The sequence below is a fragment of the Cebidichthys violaceus genome, unplaced genomic scaffold, assembly GCF_023349555.1.
Source record: "Cebidichthys violaceus isolate CVI_PGR_0920_01 unplaced genomic scaffold, fCebVio1.0.p SCAF_24, whole genome shotgun sequence".
In the NCBI taxonomy this organism is placed as follows: Eukaryota; Metazoa; Chordata; class Actinopteri; order Perciformes; family Stichaeidae; genus Cebidichthys; species Cebidichthys violaceus.
In genome coordinates, this window is record NW_027176417.1 from 3,722,134 (window position 1) to 3,743,838 (window position 21,705).

Sequence of the window (21,705 nt, forward strand, 5' to 3'; positions counted from 1 at the left end):
ATCATAGAGATTGGAGACGTTGCGATTTATTTTGAGTGGCTATACTTATTGGTACATCGGGGCCACCGTAGGCGCATTAGGCAAAGTGTCATGTGACGAAAAAAATGTCAACATCCCCGTAAACTGCTCTACGAAACAAACAAACTACCACTTAGACGTTGTTTTTCCTCACATACAAAAATGAACACGTTGTAGGACTGCCTTCTCGAAGTAACACTTTATGTCAGCTGTCTACTTTTTGGCTGTCACTGCACAGGTATGTCGTTTTCTTTAGCTTCTCTACCAGGAAATCGGTTAGCTAGTTTAGCTGAGCTAACGTTAGCTGCGGCTAGTGTGGTGTTTTCAACGTTAATGCGAGCCAACGTTGCAATAAACGCATTGACAGTTGATGAACGCTGTGTAACGGTTATGTCTCCGCTGCGTCAGAGGATAAATGGACTTTTATTGTGTTGCTATATTGTGCTAACGCCATCCCTTAATTGTTTCAGGATGGCTGTACCTCAAAGTGGCCAGTCGTCCCTTGTACACAGCTTGGCAACACTCCTCAGAAATGATGGTATGTTACAGTGTGACACACAGACTCACTATCCCCCAAATGTAGTTAATGTATAATCCAACCGAAACAGTAGCAGGTGTATTCACTCAAACAGGTACTTATTAAGACAATAAGAGCTACAGACTCTCCAGTTATCTTGTTTTGTCTTTTACATTTTTATTCATTTAAACATTAAACATGTATACAAAAATTAGGCTTCACATACAGTAATACAAAATGCAAAGCTTATTATGTGGCATGTTTACCTTATTTATCTTGTAGTTTATGCAAAACACACACACACACACACACACACACACACACACACACACTGTCAGCACAGACTTTTTCTTCACATGTCACCTGTCCACCAGGTATGTGTTAGACAACACTCAGTTTGATCATGTTATTTAAGATTAACTCTTGCTGGGGATTGAAATTGGATTCCTAAGAGTTAAATGACTCGTCCCTCCAGGCGACTTGGTGCTGGACGGCACCAGCACGCTGACCTTGCCGGCGGCCAGCCTGCAGCAGCTCACCAGGCTGTTTGAACAGCACTTGCTGTCCAGGAGCCAGCAGCATGGGTTTCTGGCGTTGCCCTCCCACCCTGCCGACACCGCTTCGCTGCTGCAGCTGCAGTTCCTGTTTGACGTCCTGCAGAAGACCGTCTCCCTCAAGGTGAGCTGGGGTCTCTGGAAATGGGTGATGTGTGACTGACGTGTTGAAAATGGAAAGAAATGTATTTATTTTATGAACTTATAAACTGAGCCCTCATTCCTTTCTTACCATTGAAAGGAAGTTTGTTTGTTAGAGACGGTTGCTTACCTATTTACTTGTATCCCTGTGTTGTGTGTCTTGATTGTTAAACGCAGCTCATCAACCCGTCAGGGATGAGACTTCACTCTGTGGTGAAAATCTTCCCGTTCAAGTCTTTAAAATATTTGGAGGTAGAGTATGAACCATAACTACAATAATTCCTTCATTCCCTCCTCAGTTTCCATCACTTTACCTCTCACTCTATCTGTCCCAAAAACATGTCCTTTTGTTTCTCTTCCTCTCCAGCTGAAGCGAGTCCCTCCACACTGTCTAGAAGGACTCAGAGGAGTTTACTCCCAGTTGGAGGTCTTCACATGTTCAAACAGCCTCAACTCCCTGGAGGTACTGTCAATGTGCAGTATATCTGTCAGCAAGTGTCACTGAGTGTATTTAGGCCATGTCTGGCAATAAAAAAGTCAAATGTGAAATGATATATGGGTGTCTGTTTCTTTAGGAGCTGCTTTCCCTGTGTGGAGGTGACCTGAGCTCCGCACTGCCTTGGCTGGAACTGCACACACTCAACTTCAGCTACAACTCCATTGTTTGCCTTGACGAGTCACTAGTGAGACAAATACACACAGATGCATCGTTACAGACTTATTGGCTGATTTTATCTTCACCTGACTTCAACCGTCTCTTTCTTTCATAGAGTTTACTGAACGTCCTGAAGTCCTTAGATTTAAGCCATAACAAGATTCAGGAGTGTGCCGAATTTCTAATGGTTTCTATTTGTTTAATTATAATTCAAATTCATGTATATATATATTTCCTGTATGTGACAACACCTTGTTTGGCTCGGGCGATATCTTATTTCCTCATTGCTTTTTCTCAGCCCTTGAGTGAACTGGAACACTTGAACCTGGGCTACAACTGCCTGCAGAGGGCGCCAACGCTGAGCCTGAGTGCCAGGGCCAAACTCCTCTCACTCATCCTCAGAAACAATGAACTGGAGACCATTAACGGTAAAGTCGACTGATGAAGACAGTCTCATCTAAACACACACAGTCAGTCCCTGGTCAGATAAGTCAGCCAATAGAATCACAGAGCTCAGAGCAGCAGTGAGCCAAAGAAACGTGAAAAACAGGAAGCTGATCGCTGTGCAGTGACCCCCACCTCCAGCTGTTTCGGTCGTCCCTCTGTTTGTCTTGGATTGTTGTTGCTCATCACACAGGGAAGCATCAGATCATGTTTGGATGGGAGAGGAGAGTTAGAATGGACATTTGTGCTGCAGGTTCCTCTTGTGTCGCTGACAGTCTGTTCCCGTGTTGCTTTGCTGTCTGATTGAACAGGTGTGGAGCAGCTGTCTTCACTCCAGCACTTAGACCTGGCCTACAACCTGCTGTTGGAGCACTCCCAGCTGGCTCCTCTCTCCCTGCTGCACTGCCTCAACATGGTATGGAAACACATGCAGAACCGTGTCATTTGACGAGACCCAACTCACTGTCAGATGAATACTTTTTTGTTTTAAACGGTATGTTAGGAGTTAAATTGAATGGTGTAGTATGTAATAATGCATCTTCTTTCAGCTTAACCTGGAGGGAAACCCGCTGTACTTCCAGAAGACCCACCGTACCTGCACCGTCCGACATCTCTCCCCAAAGGCTGCAACCCTCAGAGTGAGTGCTGAAGCACAAACAAATATAATACAATGACCCTGACTGTTACTTTCTAGATTAATCGATTCATCTTTGGTCTATAAAATGTCATAAAATAGAGAAAATGTCCATCCCAGTTTCTAAAAGTCAAAGGTGATGTCTTTAAATGTCACTGATATTCAGTTTAATATGAAATAGAACAGAAAAACAGCAAATCTATATGTTTAAGAGGCTGAAAACTTTAAATTTTTTGCCATTTTTGCACGAAAAATAACTTTAACTAATCATTTTTTATCACCACAGTTGGCGATTATCTTTCTGTCGATCGAGTAAAGATCACTTTTTGACGTTTTCTTTTTCTTTTCTTTTCTTTCCAGCTCAAACTTGACGGTTCCTCGCTGTCCTCGTCTGAGTTATCAGTAAGTTTCTCAATCAATTCATAACAGATATTTCTGGGTAAATAAATATAATCTAAATGTGTAAATTGTATGACTAAATGATCTCTTCTGCAGGTTCTGCCAAAACAAAGCCAGCTGATCTTTCAGGTGCCGCCTGCACCTCCGGTAGCCATGCCAGCAGAACGGAGCAACCAGGATGTGTCCAGCGGTGCTGGGGAGCTGAGTGACAGCATGTCGGTCGGAGAAGTGGGAGTCTCACACATCCGGAAGAAGAAAGCCAAGGTGAGAGAGAGAGAGAGAGAGAGAGAGAGAGAGAGAGAGAGAGAGAGAGAGAGAGAGAGAGAGAGAGAGAGAGAGAGAGCTTGATTCTCTGTTTAAGTCACTTAAGTTTTATGAGGATTTTAACTCTTTCCTGATCTATCTAAACTGGAAAATACTGACAAACTGAGTACTGCGACTCATTTTTGTGTTTCAGAGTAAGGTGAGAGTGCGGAGGGCCAGCATATCCGAGCCCAGTGACACCGACTACGTGCCCATCCTGCGTTCCTCCTCACAGAGTGGGTATTAAAAGCATGCCTGCCCAAATATCTAAATTCACCTCCTTCTCTTGCTGACTTTTATTGTTTCATCCGTGTTTTCCACTACTAGCTGCATCTGATGTTGGCTCATTCAGCTATTACATAGATATTTAAAACATGAATGTAAATATGTTGTTCCTCCACTAGGCATCGTCCTCCCCCACCAGCAGGAGATCGAGCGCATGTCCAGCTTCAGAGACCAGATAGGAGAGGATTGGCTGAGGTATCAACATCATCTCGATGGATCTTCCCCCTCCACCATCAACACAAACCAGCCACCTCCTCATGGTCAAACCCTCCCCAACGGCTTCAACGCCACCACATGTCTGTCCACCAGCCCTGGGCATCAGCCGTCTCCACTGTCCCTGGAAGTCCCAGAGGTCCTCCCTCCACCGCTGCTCTCATCTGAGCCCAGATTAGAGACATCCACGGATGCAGACCAGGAGACAGAGTCTACTCTACAGTGGCCCGGTCAGAGCTCACGGTCCACCTTGGAGGACAGCACGGTGGATGGCCTGGTGGTGAGTCAGGTAGGGGTGAGCTCACCTGGGCCCAGTCCAGAGTCCCAAAGATCGGCTGGAGGAGAGAGAGGAAACACCAGGGAGGAAGAGGAGGAGGAGGAGGAGGATCTGGGAGGTAGGGTGGTTAAAAAAATCTGTATAATGACAACACAGAGAGACACAGAACAGATCTTACGGTTCTCTTCTCTTTCTTGTTGCTAGTGGACCTGTGTCACCCCCTACTTGTGGGTGTCTTATCTGACAAAGAGGAAGAAGATGACGAGGGACGGGGGGAGAGCGGGACGAAGAGGAGGGAGGTGTTCCTGCGCATCAAACAGGGCCTGGTGCTGGAGGTGGACATGCGGCGCGGCCGGGAGAGATGCCGCCTGGAGCTCGGCAGCCTGGCTCGCGTGGAGAGCACAGAGGCTGCCTGGACCCGAGGGGTGAGAGGAGGACAGGAGGGTTGGAGAAAGAGATGGAAGGATGGGAAGTACTTTGGAGGTTCTGGGGCCGGTTGCACAGAACACCTTAAGTTAAGATTTTCCGAGTTAAAGTGTCAAACTTCAGGAGATGACGTAAGGTGTTTATCTGCAGCTGTCCCCTGGGGATTAAGAGATCTCTTATTAATCCATCACCATTTGAATGAAGAAAACTAAAATGGGTTTCCTCCTCAGTATGTTGTATGTTAAACATCGCTAAATAAACATTGTTTATTGTGATCTTGATTTCAACCATATTGATTTTCTGTCTCTCTCTCTCAGGAGGCAGAAGAGATGCTTCCAGCTGTGGAGCTTCAGTTCGACTACATCAGCCGGGAGAAAAGGAGGCGACTCTACGTCCTGCTCGATGACGACCCACAACAGGCACTGCAGGTTAATGACACACTCCCCTGAGTCCTTCTCATTCAGTCCTTCCAGAAGAGACATTTGACAGCTTGTGTCTCGTAAGATGACACACAAGTTCAGAGTTTAGACCTTTAACCCAGATATGTTCGTCTACGCACGCTCATACATGAAGCACCTACATGAGAACAGCATCCACCCACTGCATCCAGTATGAGTCTGAGCATGCTCACAGGCTGCCCTTCACTCAAACTATGTGTCCTACTTTTGTTTTTCAAATGTGACGTCGGCACCGAGCAGCACACTCTGTACCATATTTACTAAGTTCGACTTTTGTCCTCTCACGTTGTGCAACTTAAACTCCGTGCCAGATATAGTTTGAACACGGTGAGCCAATACAAATTCCAGTCGGTCTCCAGATTCAGGGACTTGAATTATGTATTATAAACAGACACATAGCTCAAGTGAGAAGTCTAAAACCTCAAACAAACACCTTCAACTTAACCGTAGCCGCTCATTATGGCCTACAGTACCAGATATGATTTACTCCTCGAGCTCTACTGAGCTTCAGCCCTCTGTGAAGCTCCAGGAAGCTGCTACAGTTTCTACTTTTTAGGCTGCAAACTTTTGAACATGCAAATAGCTTTCTGTTTATTTTGTACTCTCCATAGAAAGCTTTATTTAAGACCAAAATATCAGTTCGCTGGTTTATCAGACAGGCTGTAGACAACCGAATAAGTCAACTTGTTTTGTGTGCTCTCAACTGTTTTATAGCGCTGTGTCAACACAACTTTTACCAAAAAAAAAACAACACAACTTTTTTTTTGCTGACTAGGCTCTGACTGACGTGCTGACTCATGTGGCGGAGGAAAACCAGCGGCGCCACTCTGAGCTCCGTCCCAGCTGTGTTCGCCTGCAGTGCCTTCGCTGCAGGTCAGAGTTCACGCTGAAGGAGGAGGCGGGGGGGACAGCGAGGAGGAGAGGGGCTGCCTTGCTTCCAGAAGGTGTGGAAGAACAGGATGAGGAGGAGCTGACTGAGTATAATAATGAAGACACTAAAGGTGAGAGTGATGAATCGGCATTTACAGTACTTTTACTTACGTTAAATACTCGCATTGTTCAGTTCAAATTTGTGAAATCTGGCTGCAATTTTTGGTTTCCTTTCTTTGTTTTCGTCCGGTATGTTTATTTGGTGGAGTCGGTGCCTATTGATCAGCAGAACAAATAAATTTGCATCTGTAGACTTTGGCAAGATGTTAAAAGCATTTACAAAGTTTACATGGGCAGAGGAACAAATCAACAAATACAAGACAGTACGCCGCTTTTACTAGACGTAAAAAAGCTTCATCAAATAGAGGGAAATCCTTAAAAGAGTAGAAAAGACAAATATTTGACAATGGAATGCCCTGAAAGCCCAGCTCATAGGTGAAAAAGTTGCCCAAGCAACGTGATGTTTGGCTTGAGTTTATAGCTCAACCTTTCAAAGAATCACACACACACACACACACACACACACACACACACCACCGCCTTGAATGTTGGAAAACCTTTTTCTGATTCATCCCTCATACTGAGTCACGCTCAGCCTCACAAACTCTACACTATCCCCAAAAAATGCATTTTTATTTGCCTCCACTAAAAACTGTGCTTTCAGCGTCAGCTGGGTGTGTTGTTGAAAATCTTGAGATAAGACAGAAAAGAGAAGGTCGCACATTACACCTGAAACATCATTTGTCGTCCAAGCGCTTCAGGACTGCTGCTCAACTCTCATGAACCCGTTGGTCGTCGGCTCGGGGCTGCATTTTTTTTCCCCCAAAACAAACGTTTGGCTTCAGATGGCCCCGAGTGACTCATCCCAGGAGTTATCTCTTGTCTTTCATTGCCAAGCGGGCCGCTGAGCTCCCACCTCTATACTTAACAGCATATAGATAATACCCTTCGCTCCAGCAGCCGCCTCCTAGCGCTTCAGCCAAACCTAACATTAGGACCTGCTCCAGCTTGCACAGACTGCACGCATGCTTTGTTCAGCAGATGTTTTGAGGATTTGTTGGATCTGTGCTCCGTTGTTAGTGTTAGTGTTTCAGGCAATGAATACCTTTTCCATCTGCACGCTTCTGAACTGAGGCTTTTGTTTGCTTGTGGGTTTCAGTGATACATGCCCTGCAGATACAAACAAATGTTTCTCCCTCATATGAAGCTTGTTAGGAAGGAAGGCGTGTTTCCTGTCCGTCTTCTTGCATTACGGGTCATTTGGTTCTCAGCATTATTAAACTTTCACAGTAGAGTAAAAGGGCGAACATTTTATTTCTTAAATGAAAAAATTTTCATTTCTTTAAAGACTGGCAACTTTCCTCCATTGATGACAAAATCAATGGCAATAACCATTTTAAGGCCACAAGGGGGAGCACCTCTTATTCGTTGTAAGCGATTTAGATGTTTTAACCAACACTAGTATGAAGCTTTTTGGCAACAACTTCCTATTTTTTCCCCTTTTTTTTCCTCCAGGTGACAGTCATATTTGTCCAGAATGTGGTAGCGATCATGTGGTCCAGCTGGCTGGCCAATCAACTCCCTACTCCAGTACGCCCATCCAGCGCTCACCAATCCCGGAGACAGAGGACGACCATCTCGACGTAAACCAGAGCACTCGGCGTACCGATAAGGTCTTTTCCGATCATTTTCCCCTCTGTCTGTTTTCTCTTTTTGCTGTGATTTATTCTCATCATTTCTACGTTTCGTCTTCATCGCAGCAGGATGAGTACTCAGACGGCAGCATTCGCAGTAGTCCTATCCTCGAAGCTGCGGTGTCTTCAGAAGACCCCACCTTCGTCACTGCTCAGGGAAGCTCCTTCTTCATCGGGAATGATCAGGTCGACGCCTCCAGTCTCTCCTACAGCACCGAGCACCAAAGTAAAGAGGGTCTGGCTGGAAGCTACCGCTACACCCCTACGGGTACACCACCGGAAGTCCACGCCCCACCTGCGGGCAGATCCACCCCGAATGGTGGGTTTTCACTCTGTCGGCACTTTTTGCCGGGTCTGAGGAATTCAGTTTCCTCAAAGATAGGCAGTAAACGGTATCAACAATGTTGCAAGCCAGCATCCTTTTCTGGCTATTCCGACCCATAATCCTCTGCGCAGCGGAAGATTCGTCGCAGCGACCGAGACATCACATATAGATGAGACCCTGGTCATTGACAGATATCACATATATCAATGTATATGAGCAAGAGGGTCAAAGTGGAAGTGCCGACTTATGACAAAGAAGCGTGTCCCAATTGTATGCGTACAGAAGGCGACGGTGCGTACTTTGTAAGGGCAGCTGCAGTAAAAGTACACGCTTTGGAAAGCAGGCAGTGTCTCGGAGCCAAAACTGACTTCTTCAAGATGGACCAATAGTCCAAAAGACTTCTTTTATTTTCACTGAAATAAAATCAAATCCTCCCATTTTAAGAGCTGGAACACACTGTAACAGTTAATGGATTCCCTTAAATGGACAAATCATGTCAGCCATAGATCTTTTACATCCATAATAACACTGCGATGTTGGCAGCACTGCTTGTTGGAGGAAAGCCCAAACAGCAGGAAAATATAAATGATATTTTATTACTCGATTTGAATTCTGCAGTTCATATGGTCAGTGTAAGACTCATCAACTGTGGCATGCGATATAAACTGTTTACGTCAGCTCCATTGGCTTTCCCTAAAGATACATTCAAGTCTTAATTGAAAGTGAACAGAGATGGGAAGTATTTGGATCTCGCGGATATTGTGTGGCAAAGAAATCCTTGGAGGCACTCTGTATCTCTGACAGCATCTGATTTCCCCCCAACATCTGTCTGCCATTTTTAGATGAACCGCATGGTGCAACGAGACAGATTGGAATCATTACTGGAAGTGATGGGAGAGGAATGAAAGCATAAGAGTAATAATAACTGAGTAATAATAGCTTTCTGCAGCGCTGTAGTTGCTGTGCCAACATCATGTCATCTGTCCTTCTAAACCACAGGCTCACACTGGAGACACTGTACTCATCCTAAAACACTGACTGATGCTCATTATAGTATCTTTTGGTGGCACAGTGCAGCCATTGTTGTGGAGCAGAGGCCTTCATTTTCTCCTTGCTGAAGAAGTGCTTTGTCTCTCGAGATAAATCAGTGTGTGTGTGTGTGTGTGTGTGTGTGTGTGTGTGTGCACCTTTCACCTCCACGAAGAACCTTTTTTCTGAAGGTTCATAAAGCCTTTTTTTTAATCTGATCTCTCCAAATGAAAACGTTGGGTGTATTTTGGCCCCTGCGGGTCAGCGCCCTATCGTTCTTGATTAGTTGTGAGCATTCATCAATTTTTCAAATAACCTCCATTGCTGGATTTATTGCTCTCAAATGTGTTTTCTGCCCGAGGGCTGTTTGGCTAATGCTGCATGCTGCTGCAGTAAAATCTGTGGAAGGTTTCACAAGAGCCAAGAAATATGTGAGTCTTTGCATCGCTGCCAGGAACTTCACTTTTAATGCAAGATATATAATTTGAGGGAAGAAATAATGTAGACAACAAAGATGTATTCATTGAACTGTATTTCAGCCCGAATTCATTTCCCATTTAGTGCTGAAATATGCAAGCGTTAATAATGATGGATGTTGGCTTTAACTGCTATCAACACCATCTTCAGTTTGGACTTCATGCTAGACCCAACAATTCTGAGGCTTACAAACGGTTTATGTGTCTGCAGATGATTTGGACCTGCTGTCGGAGGACTATGAGGCGGTGGACCATCGGCTGCAGCTTTTCCTGGATGTGGACGTCTTTGAGGAGGAAGAAGAGCTTCACTCTTTCCTCAAGGTGTGTATGAGTGAGCCAAGCACATCTTAAAGCTCCTAAGCAACAGAAGATTATTTATTCATTTATATATTCTTAACAAAATTGTATATTAAGCATTAGCAATAAGAGATGAGAAGGTTTCATGAATAGAAACCTTTTTTATTGGGGTTGTGTTTTACGTCAGGCTAGCCGTTTCCCTCTGTTTCCAGTCTTTGTGCTAAGCTAACTAGCTGCCGGCTGTATATTTAAGTTTAATGTGAGAGTGGAGTAGTGTTTTGTCCAAAATGTCAAAAACACAAAACAACTTTAGTGGTTATTTATGAAGTTTAATCAGGTTTAAAAATGTTCCTCAAGTCTGATTGGTGCATGGGAACATGTGACATCCCCTTTTATCCAGCTGAGCCCTGCCTTGTTATACAACAAGCAGAAATTCAGAAATCTGTCACGTGAAATAACCAAAACTTTTCAGACTTTGGCAGGAAATAATATTTGCATGTAGGACTTGGTTGCTCACAATAAGAAGCTTATTATTATTATTATTATATTTAAGGTTTTTAAAAAAAGTCCTCTCACGTATCTCTACTGATGGCCAAAAAGATTCCAGCTTAATGGGCGGTGACAGCTTCAAGACCTGCAACACTTCAGCTGCGGTTTCACCACAGTCAGTAAATCTGCCCTGAGCTCATTCAACACCCAATCTTCTTCTTTCTGACGAATTTCATGCCCCCCTGCTGTCACTCCTTAATATGCATTGCATCCTGGGAGCTCTTCAAATCAGCAGGCTATTGCTCTGTCTCTGTCAGACACCTGGACGAGGAGCAAAGAGCGGAACAGGACCAAGCAAACCACAGCTGGAAACAGGAGGTCCCGCTCCATTCATCTTAGTTATGTTTGTTTATCCAGTGACGGCTCGCTGTTTCACTTGTGCTTTTACTTCTTATGTTATTTTAGAGGACATTAAGCAAGATTTAAAAGCACTACGGAGCTTGTGAAAAAATAAAAACCGGTGACAGCTGAGAATATGGTTCATCATTGAATCCAAAGCCCCATGATGCTCATTATTGTGCCAAATGTCCATTCTGGACAACACGCATTGACCTGCTTCATGTCATGTTTCTCTTTCTCTGTGCCTTCAGATGTCAGCTGTTAAATTTGGGGAGCCGGGGCAGGTTCCCTCTCTGTTGGTGGTGTCAAACCAGCGACTCTATTTCTTGGAAATGACGTCGGAAACCCAGTGAGTAGAGCACTTTTACATTCTAAAGAAAATAAGTTTGAGTTGCTCACACTGCAGTTATTTGCAATCTGGCAGTATTATATGTTTTTTGGATTAATTATGGATGTATTGTCTGCATGACAAAAGAAATCCATGCTTAAGTAGGACTCATAACAATATCTCGGAAGTTTCAAGTCAGGGACATATTGACACGACACATTGAAATGTAATCAAATCCTGCTGGAGTGGACAGCGATTCAAAAGAAGGCGCCACTCTGCCGTCAACAACTATGGCTTTTAATGCTGGTGTGTAATTCCACACCCTCTCCCCGTTAGGTATGTGGATTATATTGCAAAACCTGCCCAGGTTTCTGGGTCACATCTTGAGAACACATTGACCTTCGCAGTGTCTGCAGACCGTGGAGTCTTTTCGCCTCCTCGTTTCCTCCGTCACACAAATGAAAAGCTTTTCTTCTCTCGTCAAAACAAGAACTCTGCTCCTCAGACGTGAGCTCATGCTGTGATGGCTGTGGCAACATTACTACAGAGTTGATTTTTAACCATAGGTAATGTCTTCTCTGTGCAAGAAGCCAATTAATTATGTTAACCGTATAACTTACTCCTTGAAAAATGCAGGGAATACATAAATTGTAAAAGTAAACTTTGGCTTCAACAAACAATAAAGTGTTCTTCTGGCAGTCACACCTCCGAGTGTCAGAGATTAATCCATCTTATTGCAGCGGTACGTTCGCCGCACTTTCTGATGCCTAACGTCGTTTCCTCCCAGCAGAGGCCAGCTCTCTGATTGGCTGCAGAAGCGGGACAGCCACCCAATCATGGAGCTCAGCTACCTGGAAGTGGGACTGGCCTCTCAGAGCATCCACATGGAGTTTGGGGGAGTGGCCTACACCCTCCTCGTGAGGGACAGTTCACGCTGCAAACGCTTCTTTGGCCTCTTGACAGGTAAAAGGAAACTCTGCCAAATACAAGCAAAGTGGTTTCTGTTTAATGTATGGAAAAAAACATAGAAGGAAAAAATGTATAAAAGGAAGCTTTTGAATATAGTCGGAGAGAGAAACTCGCTGATCCTGCTCTTTCTGAACTTACTGGTTTTCAGCACTTCCCTCTGGGCGGTCTGAGGGAAGATGCTGCAATCTAAACCTAATTTAGATTTATTAAAAAGTTGTAGAGTACTGTTGAATCCCTGAAGCAGGTCCTAGAACAGCATGTTCCTCTCACAGGCATTGTGCCACAGAAAGCCCACCTACTCCCCTCACAAACTAATACTATACCATATGTGTGCTACGTGACGCAAAGCTCTGCCCCCCTTCGGTATTGGGTTCACGCAGACGGAGTACATCCTGCCCAGACCAACGTTTCTGCAAGGGAGGACTAGCAGCTGAGAGGAAAACCTTTTATTAGACGGGGGCTCCTGCTCGGGACTGGAATGTCTGGGAAAAATATGGAAAATTTATCCGACAATCTCCAGCCTCTAAAACATGTGCAGAAAACAACTTATGGAAAAGCATTGCTGCTCAGCTGTGGTACACATAACTCTACATTTTAGGACATTTGTAACGGAGAACGTGACGTGTAAAAGTATTTTCCCCATAACTACTGTTTCATATTACCAATTTCAGGGTCCAAGATACTGAACACGGGCAAAAAAACCCCGTCAAATTCAGCAAACAGACATGCTGATTAGAAGAGCAGTCCCACTTTTTCCACAACTCTCTGCCTCCAGCTGCTGTCTGATGGAGTTTCTGTCCAGCTTTCGCTCAAACACAATCAAGCAAGAAGAGTTTTGGACGTACATGAAAAGTGATGTTTCATATATAATCTTCTAGCATCTCGTACAGTGTTTTAAAACGTTTATTTTTTCTTGATTTAACTTGGTAAAAGTCTGTCACGACAGACGAACACCCAGAAACATGTCGTCCATCCCCGACGTCACATTCGATCCTCTCACTGTCCGGTGACATTTTAGATGCATCTCCCACTTTTTCCTACACATGCTTTTTCTCTTATCTCTCTCACTCTTTCTCTAGCTTCCCGTCTGTCCTCTTGAGAGCGTTTTCTTCTTTCCGCCTAAATTCATAAACAGCTCATTTTGTGCGTTGTGTTCTTCCTGTCTGAAAATGATTCCAGATTGTTGTCCAAGACGGAGCAGATAAGGGAAAAACACCAATCATGGTTTGCTTTCAGGTGCATCCCAAAAAAAGATAACACCTTCACATAAAGAATATGTTTTTATTTCCTTTTGATCTTTGAAGACAAAGATAACCAACTCTCTTTTCTATCGCCAAATTAACTCCAAAAACAGCTGTTGTAATATTCTGTCAGAGGAAGTATAACAAACCCCGTCTATCGTCCAAGCTGGCTCCTATCATGTGGACGAAGATGAAAACCACAACTGGAATGACGGAGGGCTGGCTGGAGGGGAAGAGAGAGAGAGAGAGAGAGAGAGAGAGAGAGAGAGAGAGAGAGAGAGAGAGAGAGAGAGAGAGAGAGAGAGAGAGAGAGAGGGAGAGAGGGAGGGAGAGAGAGAGAGGGAGAGAGGGAGGGAGAGAGGGAGGGAGAGAGAGAGAGAGAGAGAGAGAGAGAGAGAGAGAGAGAGAGAGAGAGAGAGAGAGAGAGAGAGAGAGAGGATGTGGTTGTAACTGGGACCGTTTGGAGCTCAGAAACCAAAACCGAGTCTGACACAACTTCATTGAAACATGAGAGATAACACGAGAGCTCTGGACTCTGCAGCCAAAAGAAACATAAAAGAGTTACCGATCTTCTGTTGTTTTCGCTCACTTAGGAGGGAAATTTGTCAGCTTTTCATTGTTGCACTCCGACAGAGTTACATGAGACTTGGCAAGAGCAATGGCTGCTTCACCCCAACATCTTTATGCTTTTCAGTCGTAGCGAGAGGACGTGGTTTAGGGTGACACGCACCTTCGGCTGTTGTTTTCTAAACTGGAATCTCAGCCTTCTTTCATTCTGCCCGACGCATCAAACAGTGTCGTGGTATTTGATTTCATGTGAAAGTCATCAGGGGCATTGTTGGTGGTGGTGGTGGAGGCAGCCAAGGAGTCTGGGACTGAAACGGGAGGAAGCTGGAACACTGACACAGACCAGAGCAACAACCAAAATCCGTCCGCCGCAAACTTGGTTCCGAACACGCTCGGCCCGTCACCTCTGCTTACTTGTGATTGCGATCTTGGATGGCACCTCGATAAAACTGTCCATGTTAACACGCTATTTAAGCTTTTGCACCGTTTCTCCTCGACACGCGAAAATGTTCTGCCTGTAATAAGGAGGACTCTTGATGAAAGTGATCCAGCCGTTTTTGTCCAGAATACGAAGCCGCTTACTGAACATTGAAATGATTGCAATGCTGATTACAGAAATGAATCTTATTAAAACTGACCGTTATATTTCACAGAGTATTTAAAAGCACTCAAGGCACGAATGTTCAGCAATTCAACAGTCAACGATTTAACAACCAAATATGATTTTTATAAAAGAAGCAAAGCAGCAGCATGTGGCCCATGTGGGAAAATGATATCTAATTATGTTTTTCTGTTCCTCGCACCTCCTTCATAAGAAGGATGTGAAGTAGGTTTTGTTTTGTCATATAATCTTATTTTCAGTCCCCAGTGTTCAGTGTCCCTTTAAATCCTTCTGAAGTCCGCTCCATTCAAACTTGACTGTGAAGCCACACCACAGTTGTCCTCTCTGCCCTGCATTGTTGTCACACTCAATGACACGCTACGATCCGTGGATGTGAGCGTGACCCGGCACATTGTGTTCCCAGCATTTTCTCACCCGCCGATTCTATGGAGGCTGAAATCTTATACGTGCAACGGGAGACCTTTTGGCTTTCTTACCGTAGTTACAATAGCAGAAGAAGAATTTGGCTTTTGTGTTTTCTAGACCGTGAATGTCTGGGTGTGACATTTTTAGGCTATACTGTACCTTTACAAGATACTTTTACTACTCCATTTGCCACGTTGATGAATATTTACCCTGCAAAAATCACTGTGACTTTCAAATCCAAGAAGTACTTCCACCATCTTTTTCCTTCTTCTCTTTTGTCTTTTGCTTTAGTTTCCTAAATGCCTATTGTAGTATTAATGTAGTACTAAAGAAGGATGACTTCACAGACAACTTTATGTAATAAATATATATATTATTTCCTCAGGAGTTGTGCGTGAGATGGCTCACAAATCCGACAGCAAGCTGAAGTCCATCTCCACCACGAGACTCAACCCTCAGCACCATCTCTGGTACGCAGTGAGAACACGGCAGACATCTTTGATTTTATTTGTTTGCACGCTGGAAGATGTGGTCTGAATAGTGTGTTGCCCATTTGTATGTGGTCGGGAGGTGTGAGTTAAAGGGGAGTTCTAGCGCTGCACATATCTGGCACATCTTTAGTTGATTACAATCAGCTTTATTTTGTAAAACTGCACCGCTAAATGAACTGTTAAACCACATCTTAATTTGTAACACATGTAGCGCTGCAAATCCTGAATCATGCATGTCATGTGGTCTAGTTTTCTATCACCTCCAGTTGTTTTTCTACAACTCTCTCTCTTTGTATGTTTTTCCCTCTGAAACAGAAGATGGTAGCTTTCTCTGAAAAGGAGTGTGGTTATCTTTTTAAAAATATTATTTCAGAGGAGCACGTGTTTCTCATGATGAAGAGCAAAATGGGCACACAAAAAAAACCGTGCTGAGGATAATCAAACATTTCCCCGTTTGTTCATCCTCAGTTCCTTTCCTCGCCTCCTCTTGCATCATAGTCCCGCCCAGAGGAGATAAGAGTGGAGGAGGCAAGGAAGGGGAGAGAGGAGTCGAGACATTTGATGAAGTGAGACATCTTTACATCGGAGCCATCATTTTATAACGTCAATTTAACATGACGTGTAGCACAGCTGCTCTTATATACGTCACATGTGCCGCTGTATCCTCACTTATAGCTCCTCTGGCAAGCCTCCTGCCTCCTGCCTCCTCCTCCAAGGAGAGGAGGAGGAGGAGGAGGCACAAAAGCCGGAAATGAAAAGAGCCTAGGTGCCTTTTTGTAGAAGACTGGACAACCTGGCAAACGTGCTTTATCCAACTGACAGGTTGAATATAAAGCGAATTTCCTTTAATTTTTAATTTAACTGCTCAGAAGTCAAATCGAAGCAGCCCCTTCCAGCCACACTCAGGAGAACACACACACACACACACACACACACACACACACACACACACACACATCAGTGTTTTCACAATCCAAACTCTGTCAGCTATTATCATGTCAATTATCCCCTCCGCTTCACAGTGGCTGTGAAATTCACCCCGTGATCTAGAAGGGCTTCCATGCGAGACAGCACCTGTCAGCCAACAGTGTCTGTGCTTTTAACTACACACTGCGTATGAATGTGGATGTAATATTATTGCTTTCTTTTGATCCGTTAGGCCTCTAGTGTGTGAAGACATCCAGGCAGATGTGGAGGACGGCCAGCTGCAGTTTTTCTACATTCTGGCTTTTGTTCTGCAAGGTGACAAATCCACGAATCCTGCAAAAACATACATTGTAATCTTTATCGTGCGTCCTTATATGCTCCTTATATTCTTCTCCACATATCTCTCTGATATCAGTAGAGGGTTCTGCTCCCATCTGCATTCCTCCATCTGTTTTCTACCTTACTGGGGATACGAGGTCTCAAGACTCAACATGTCGTGCGTAATTGCTTCTGAAGGTTCAAAGATCAGTGCTGTTCATGCTAATTACTTTTAACGCTGCGGTCTTCCTGATATCTCTTCTGGATTTACTGCGGGGCTCTGTATGCGTAAAGGCAACTAAAGATATTTCTCGTTTGTATTTCAGTCATTTAGCTCGCAGTCTGGGGAACATGGAGAATAAGCTAGATCGTAAACATTCCTTTCAACCAGCTGGAAGAAAGCAAGGAGTAAATGCCACAATAAAAGCCCTCATAATGTTCCTGCAACCGTAGAAATATATTTTTTTGAAATAAGTGCCGGGAGATATATGCTAAATGGTAGCAATAATAACAAAAAGGGATTAAGCCGATCTGCTGCAGGAAGAGGAGAATATGATAGAGAGGATGTGATAAAGGTCCATGTTAACAAACTTAACAGAAAATGAGTTGTCGTGGCTGAACTGAGTGGCAGGCGACTACATGCGTGTTCACCGGTGCTGCAGGAAGCCTCGCCGTCTGCGCTACAGCAGACACGTATAACGGGAAGGTAGCTGCAGGCTACACACGGCTGTGCGCGGCGTTGGAATTTCAAGTGCTATAATTCTAGCATGCCTAGATCTGCCTTTTCCCCCTCTGCTTGCTCTACTGAAGACGGAGCTTTCTGACATGAAATATTATCCCAAAACTGATCTTTGCTAAGCATTTTATGTCTGTGATTCATGAGTGTTATCTATAGTACTAAATCAGAGGCTAAAATCAACACTGCTTTATGACTACAGTCATTGAAAAAGAAGTGATTAAAAGGTTTTCCTTCACCATTTCGGTAATGTGAGACGGCTCTTGTTTTCCTGTTTTCCTCTCAGAGGTTATGTGGATGCCGCTGACCGTCCTGGCAACCCGGGAAACCCTGTACCTGCTCAGAGAGGATCACCAGTGGAGGAAGAGCTCAAACAGCCTGACGGAGAATGAAGACCAAGAGCCCAACAGCGGAAGCGTTGCCATTTTAGAAACGCTCCCAATCAGCTGCGTCAGCTCCGTCCACCTGTGGCCTTCAGACCAGTGCAGGCTGGACATCAAGCTTTACGATGAGGTTGGTGTGCAAATGTTTTTGGGGGGATTTCTTCAGGAATAGGAAGAAATGCACAGTCTGTACTGTGTTTTCATGTGCACTTTTGTATAATTTAAACTACTTAGATCGACCATGTTTCTGATTCATTCATGTGAACTATTATTTGCAACATGTGTAACTGATAGAAAGTCCAGTTTGTCAGCAAACTAAAATTATATTGTCTTCTTTCAGACAACATGAGGAAATGCCTGTTTTTAACGGTTAACAGCTGTGATATCACTTTTGATCCGTGCAAATTCAGCAGCAGCCTGTTGCAGTTTGAATGTGTTGTAAAGCTGATTAACTTGTGATTACGTGCTTTGACACTCACGGTTTCTCTCGCTGCGTTTTTTCTTCTCCTGCAGACGGTGAAACAGGAGAGGACGTGGTGCGTGCGCTCGGAGAGCGCCGAGCTCCTCCAGGGTCTGCTGGCCTGGGTCAGAGCGCAGTGGGAGGCGATGTTCGGAGTGAAACTGCACACAAGCCTGCAACACAAAGATGCATAAAAGAGGGGAAGGGGGGGGGCATGAAAACAACTCCCGTGAGTTTTATGTACACGAGTCTGCGTGTTGGTACTGGGAAATGTTTATTGAGCGCGAGCGAGTTCGTCTTTATTTTCTCTCTGCGCAGTCTGCACTCAGTCTGGTCCCATTACGCTTTCATCGCCTTTTAGGCCAACAAGTTGGAAACGATTGCACTCCTTCATGTGGTACACAAGCCTGTAAAAGCACTGGTTGCATAATTCTTCATCCTCCAGATAAATGGAGTGTGCCTTTTTTTTCTTTTTTTTTTTTCTTTCACAGATGTTGAAATGCACCTTAAAGTAGAGTTCTTCAATCGCTGTAGCGTCCACTGATGCGGATCAGATTTGGGTTTTGGGAGCTAAGATGGCATTAAGTTGGGGGGTTTTTTTGGAGCCTAAAATATGTGCACCCCCCTTCATTAAGCTGGACGGAGCCTTTCCTCGCCGTCGTGTTGTGACATCACGCGCTCAACACGAGGCTGGAGTGGAGGCTCCAGACGATGTCACCGAGGGTCACCTCCCTCCCCAATTAGGGTCTTGTGATGCGTCTGTGCGCCGCGGTATGTGACCTGAGAAGGATAGCAGAAGTGCAGATGTGCAGGAACTCTGTGAACTTGTGGAGGATGAACAGTTATTTTCTCTACATATTGGGGACCTTTTGTTTGTATTCATTTGTAACCTGAGTTTGTTTTTGTTTATTTTCTGATCTCATCATTCAATAAGTGCAGTGGCGTTACATTACTGAGTATTAAACTAACTGCTTGTGTTCATATAAGTGTAATACAGAACCTCTGCTGCAGTGTGCATTATGTATGGAGCCACTGCGATGCGTCTGTAAATAGAATCATGCAGTAAAGATCTAAATTAATTTAGATTAACCAGTTTAATTTAATTTATTTCTTTGTTAGCATTGTTTTCATATGGGTTAATGCAACAAAAGTCTTTTATTTTTGTATAAAACGTGGTGTATGACGTGTATGAGTGAATATAAAAGTAATGTGTGTGTTTGTGAGTTTTTTTGTGTGGCTTCTTTTTCACAAACTTGAAGAGCTACACATTTATTTTTACGGAGTGAAATAAAAGTTGAACTTCACTGAACTTCCCTCAACCGCAGAAAGTCTCTCAGTTCTGTCGTTTCCATTTGGAATTATTGACGGAACAAATCCAGCTTTCAACAGGGCAGCTTATCGCCATTGTACGCGTTAAAGATCAACCCGCAGAAACTCGTCAATGACGTCACTTTAACTTCTTCTTTTACGGTTGGAATCCTTCATTGGTGCTAAATAATAGCTGCTGCCTTCACCAGCCTCTTCTACTTTACTGGGTCAGCTTAACCACTGCATTGTTTCTGGCTCCGGTTAAAGGCGGCACCAGTGAAGGAATGCTAAAGAAGCTGCAGAACAATTCGGCGATGTTTGATTATTGGATCAAACTTGTGGCCTTTTGCTTACACAGCATTCTTTTTGCCACTCGGCACCAAACACCCTCCCGTCCCTCCCGCCCCTTAAGCAAAGCTCTGTTTGAGTCCAGGCTCAGCTGTGTAAAGGTACGTTACCCAATTTCACAGAGTAAATATTTCTTCAGCCACCGGTGATGGACATGTGCTGTGCACGTGCTCGAGACCTGGATCACCTTCAATTGCACCCACGTGGCCGACGAACCCCCGATTCCCCCAAAAACGCAAATGACTGGTGACGAGTCGCCCGCTTCCTTGTGCCGCCTGGTTCTAATGTTCTTCACATTAATCTGATTCAGACAGTACAACAACAGAGCACTTAGTGGTTGAGCCTCTTTTTCACTTTCCCTGCAAAAGAAGGCCAGAGGTCAGGTGCAGAACAGCAGCTGACGTGGATGAAGACGCTGCAGTGAGGATGCTCGCTGCTAAAACCTCCAGGAGGAAAAGGGGACTTTATGGTTTCTGTTAAACGAAGATCCGTTCACGGTGAACGGATCCAAAAGGAATTACAGGATATGTGCGGAAAAAAATCGACAAAGCTTTCATATTAAGAACTCATGTTACAGCTGCAGCTCCCCTTGTTGGGATTTTAGGATTTCATTTAGGCGCTCGAGTTGGAATCAGAAAGTACAGTTCTACACGTGCACGGTGCTTTTATGAAGAGGGGCTGATTTATTCGACTAGAGAAGTTTATCTTCGTCTCATAACGATATCTAAGTCTGTTTGTCTTTATCTGAGTGAAGATCGGGATTAAGTAAGTGCCTAAAAGTAGTTTACATAAAAAGTAAAGAGAGCAGGTACTTAAAAACTGAGTAAATGGTGAAGTAAATTGTACATCATTAATTCTACTTTATGTTTCTAATATGGCAGCTGGGATCATTTTCCTCACTCTCACATGCCCATATTACGCCATGTATTTCATTTTTTTTTTTATTGCTCTCCATGTGTTGATTATTCATGTTCTGTTGTGTTTTCTGTAAATGTCTCAGAGCATGCTCCATGCTGCCAGGATGCCTTTTTGTTTTTGGCCGAAAATACGGACAAATTAATGAACCCAGAAACTTGGCCTTAAAACATCCATGAGTCATAACGATTGCACGCCATGAATTTATGTCACAAAGTTTTATGATAGGGGAGGAAATAGGCAATCGAGTAAGATGCTAAAACATGACCGCAGCATTTGTACTTTCGATAAGAAAAAGGGCTTTAGGCCGTACAGCTCCGTACCAGTGAGTCCTGGCCTCACTCAAGCAGTTAATATATTCACTGCAGGGGTGAAGGGAGGAATTTAGAGCCCCAAGAGTTTTCCATTTTGGCTTAATGCATAATCTCTTTGTCATTTTTCAGCTCCGGAGCACTAATTGTCACACCTTTCACTCCCCAACTACCGTAAGTCAGTGGTATTTAATAGGGCTACCAGGGGGCCAAAATAAACAAAGCTCAAATAAATCCCTGGGTTAAAATGAAAAACAAGGATACCAGGAGATTCATTATTTGTGTCTGTCAATAAGTGAGGATAAAAAGATGCAGGTGACTGAGTTCGTGCCTCACTTGGATCAGATGTGAGAAGCACGGAGGAGAGCTGGGATGCAGCCATGGAGACTTGGCCGGGCGCAGACATCTGGCCT

At 44.2% G+C, this 21,705-nt stretch overlaps 1 protein-coding gene across 7 annotated transcripts; it reads left to right on the forward strand.

Moving 5' to 3' along the window:
- The first annotated feature begins 98 nt into the window (after window positions 1–98).
- stk11ip (serine/threonine kinase 11 interacting protein) lies at window positions 99–19,719 on the forward strand. Of its 7 annotated transcripts, none has more exons than XM_068719304.1 (26): window positions 99–256; window positions 489–556; window positions 1,011–1,213; window positions 1,408–1,482; window positions 1,598–1,693; window positions 1,806–1,913; window positions 2,001–2,072; window positions 2,184–2,313; window positions 2,641–2,744; window positions 2,878–2,967; window positions 3,324–3,365; window positions 3,459–3,626; window positions 3,820–3,901; window positions 4,070–4,558; window positions 4,645–4,865; window positions 5,184–5,294; window positions 6,100–6,325; window positions 7,770–7,927; window positions 8,015–8,267; window positions 9,990–10,099; window positions 11,215–11,312; window positions 12,079–12,254; window positions 15,481–15,565; window positions 16,746–16,828; window positions 17,854–18,080; window positions 18,464–19,719. In XM_068719304.1, the coding sequence occupies exons 2-26, from the start codon at window positions 490–492 to the stop codon at window positions 18,602–18,604; spliced, it is 3,615 nt and encodes a 1,204-aa protein (XP_068575405.1). In that variant the 5' UTR covers window positions 99–256; window position 489; the 3' UTR covers window positions 18,605–19,719. The 7 variants fall into 7 exon arrangements, with proteins under 7 accessions (XP_068575405.1, XP_068575409.1, XP_068575407.1 ...); XM_068719308.1 differs by having other exon boundaries at window positions 12,082–12,254; XM_068719306.1 differs by having other exon boundaries at window positions 8,018–8,267.
- Window positions 19,720–21,705: the final 1,986 nt, after the last annotated feature.

What these genes read in the sequence shown, in the direction of transcription:
- stk11ip (XM_068719301.1), top strand. Translation starts at nt 490, where the DNA reads ATGGCTGTACCTCAAAGTGGCCAGTCGTCCCTTGTACACAGCTTGGCA. An exon ending in GGAGGAGGAGGATCTGGGAG is followed by an intron (nt 4,559 to 4,644) that starts GTAGGGTGGTTA and finishes TCTTGTTGCTAG; the next exon opens with TGGACCTGTGTCACCCCCTA. An exon ending in TAATAATGAAGACACTAAAG is followed by an intron (nt 6,326 to 7,769) that starts GTGAGAGTGATG and finishes TTTTTCCTCCAG; the next exon opens with GTGACAGTCATATTTGTCCA.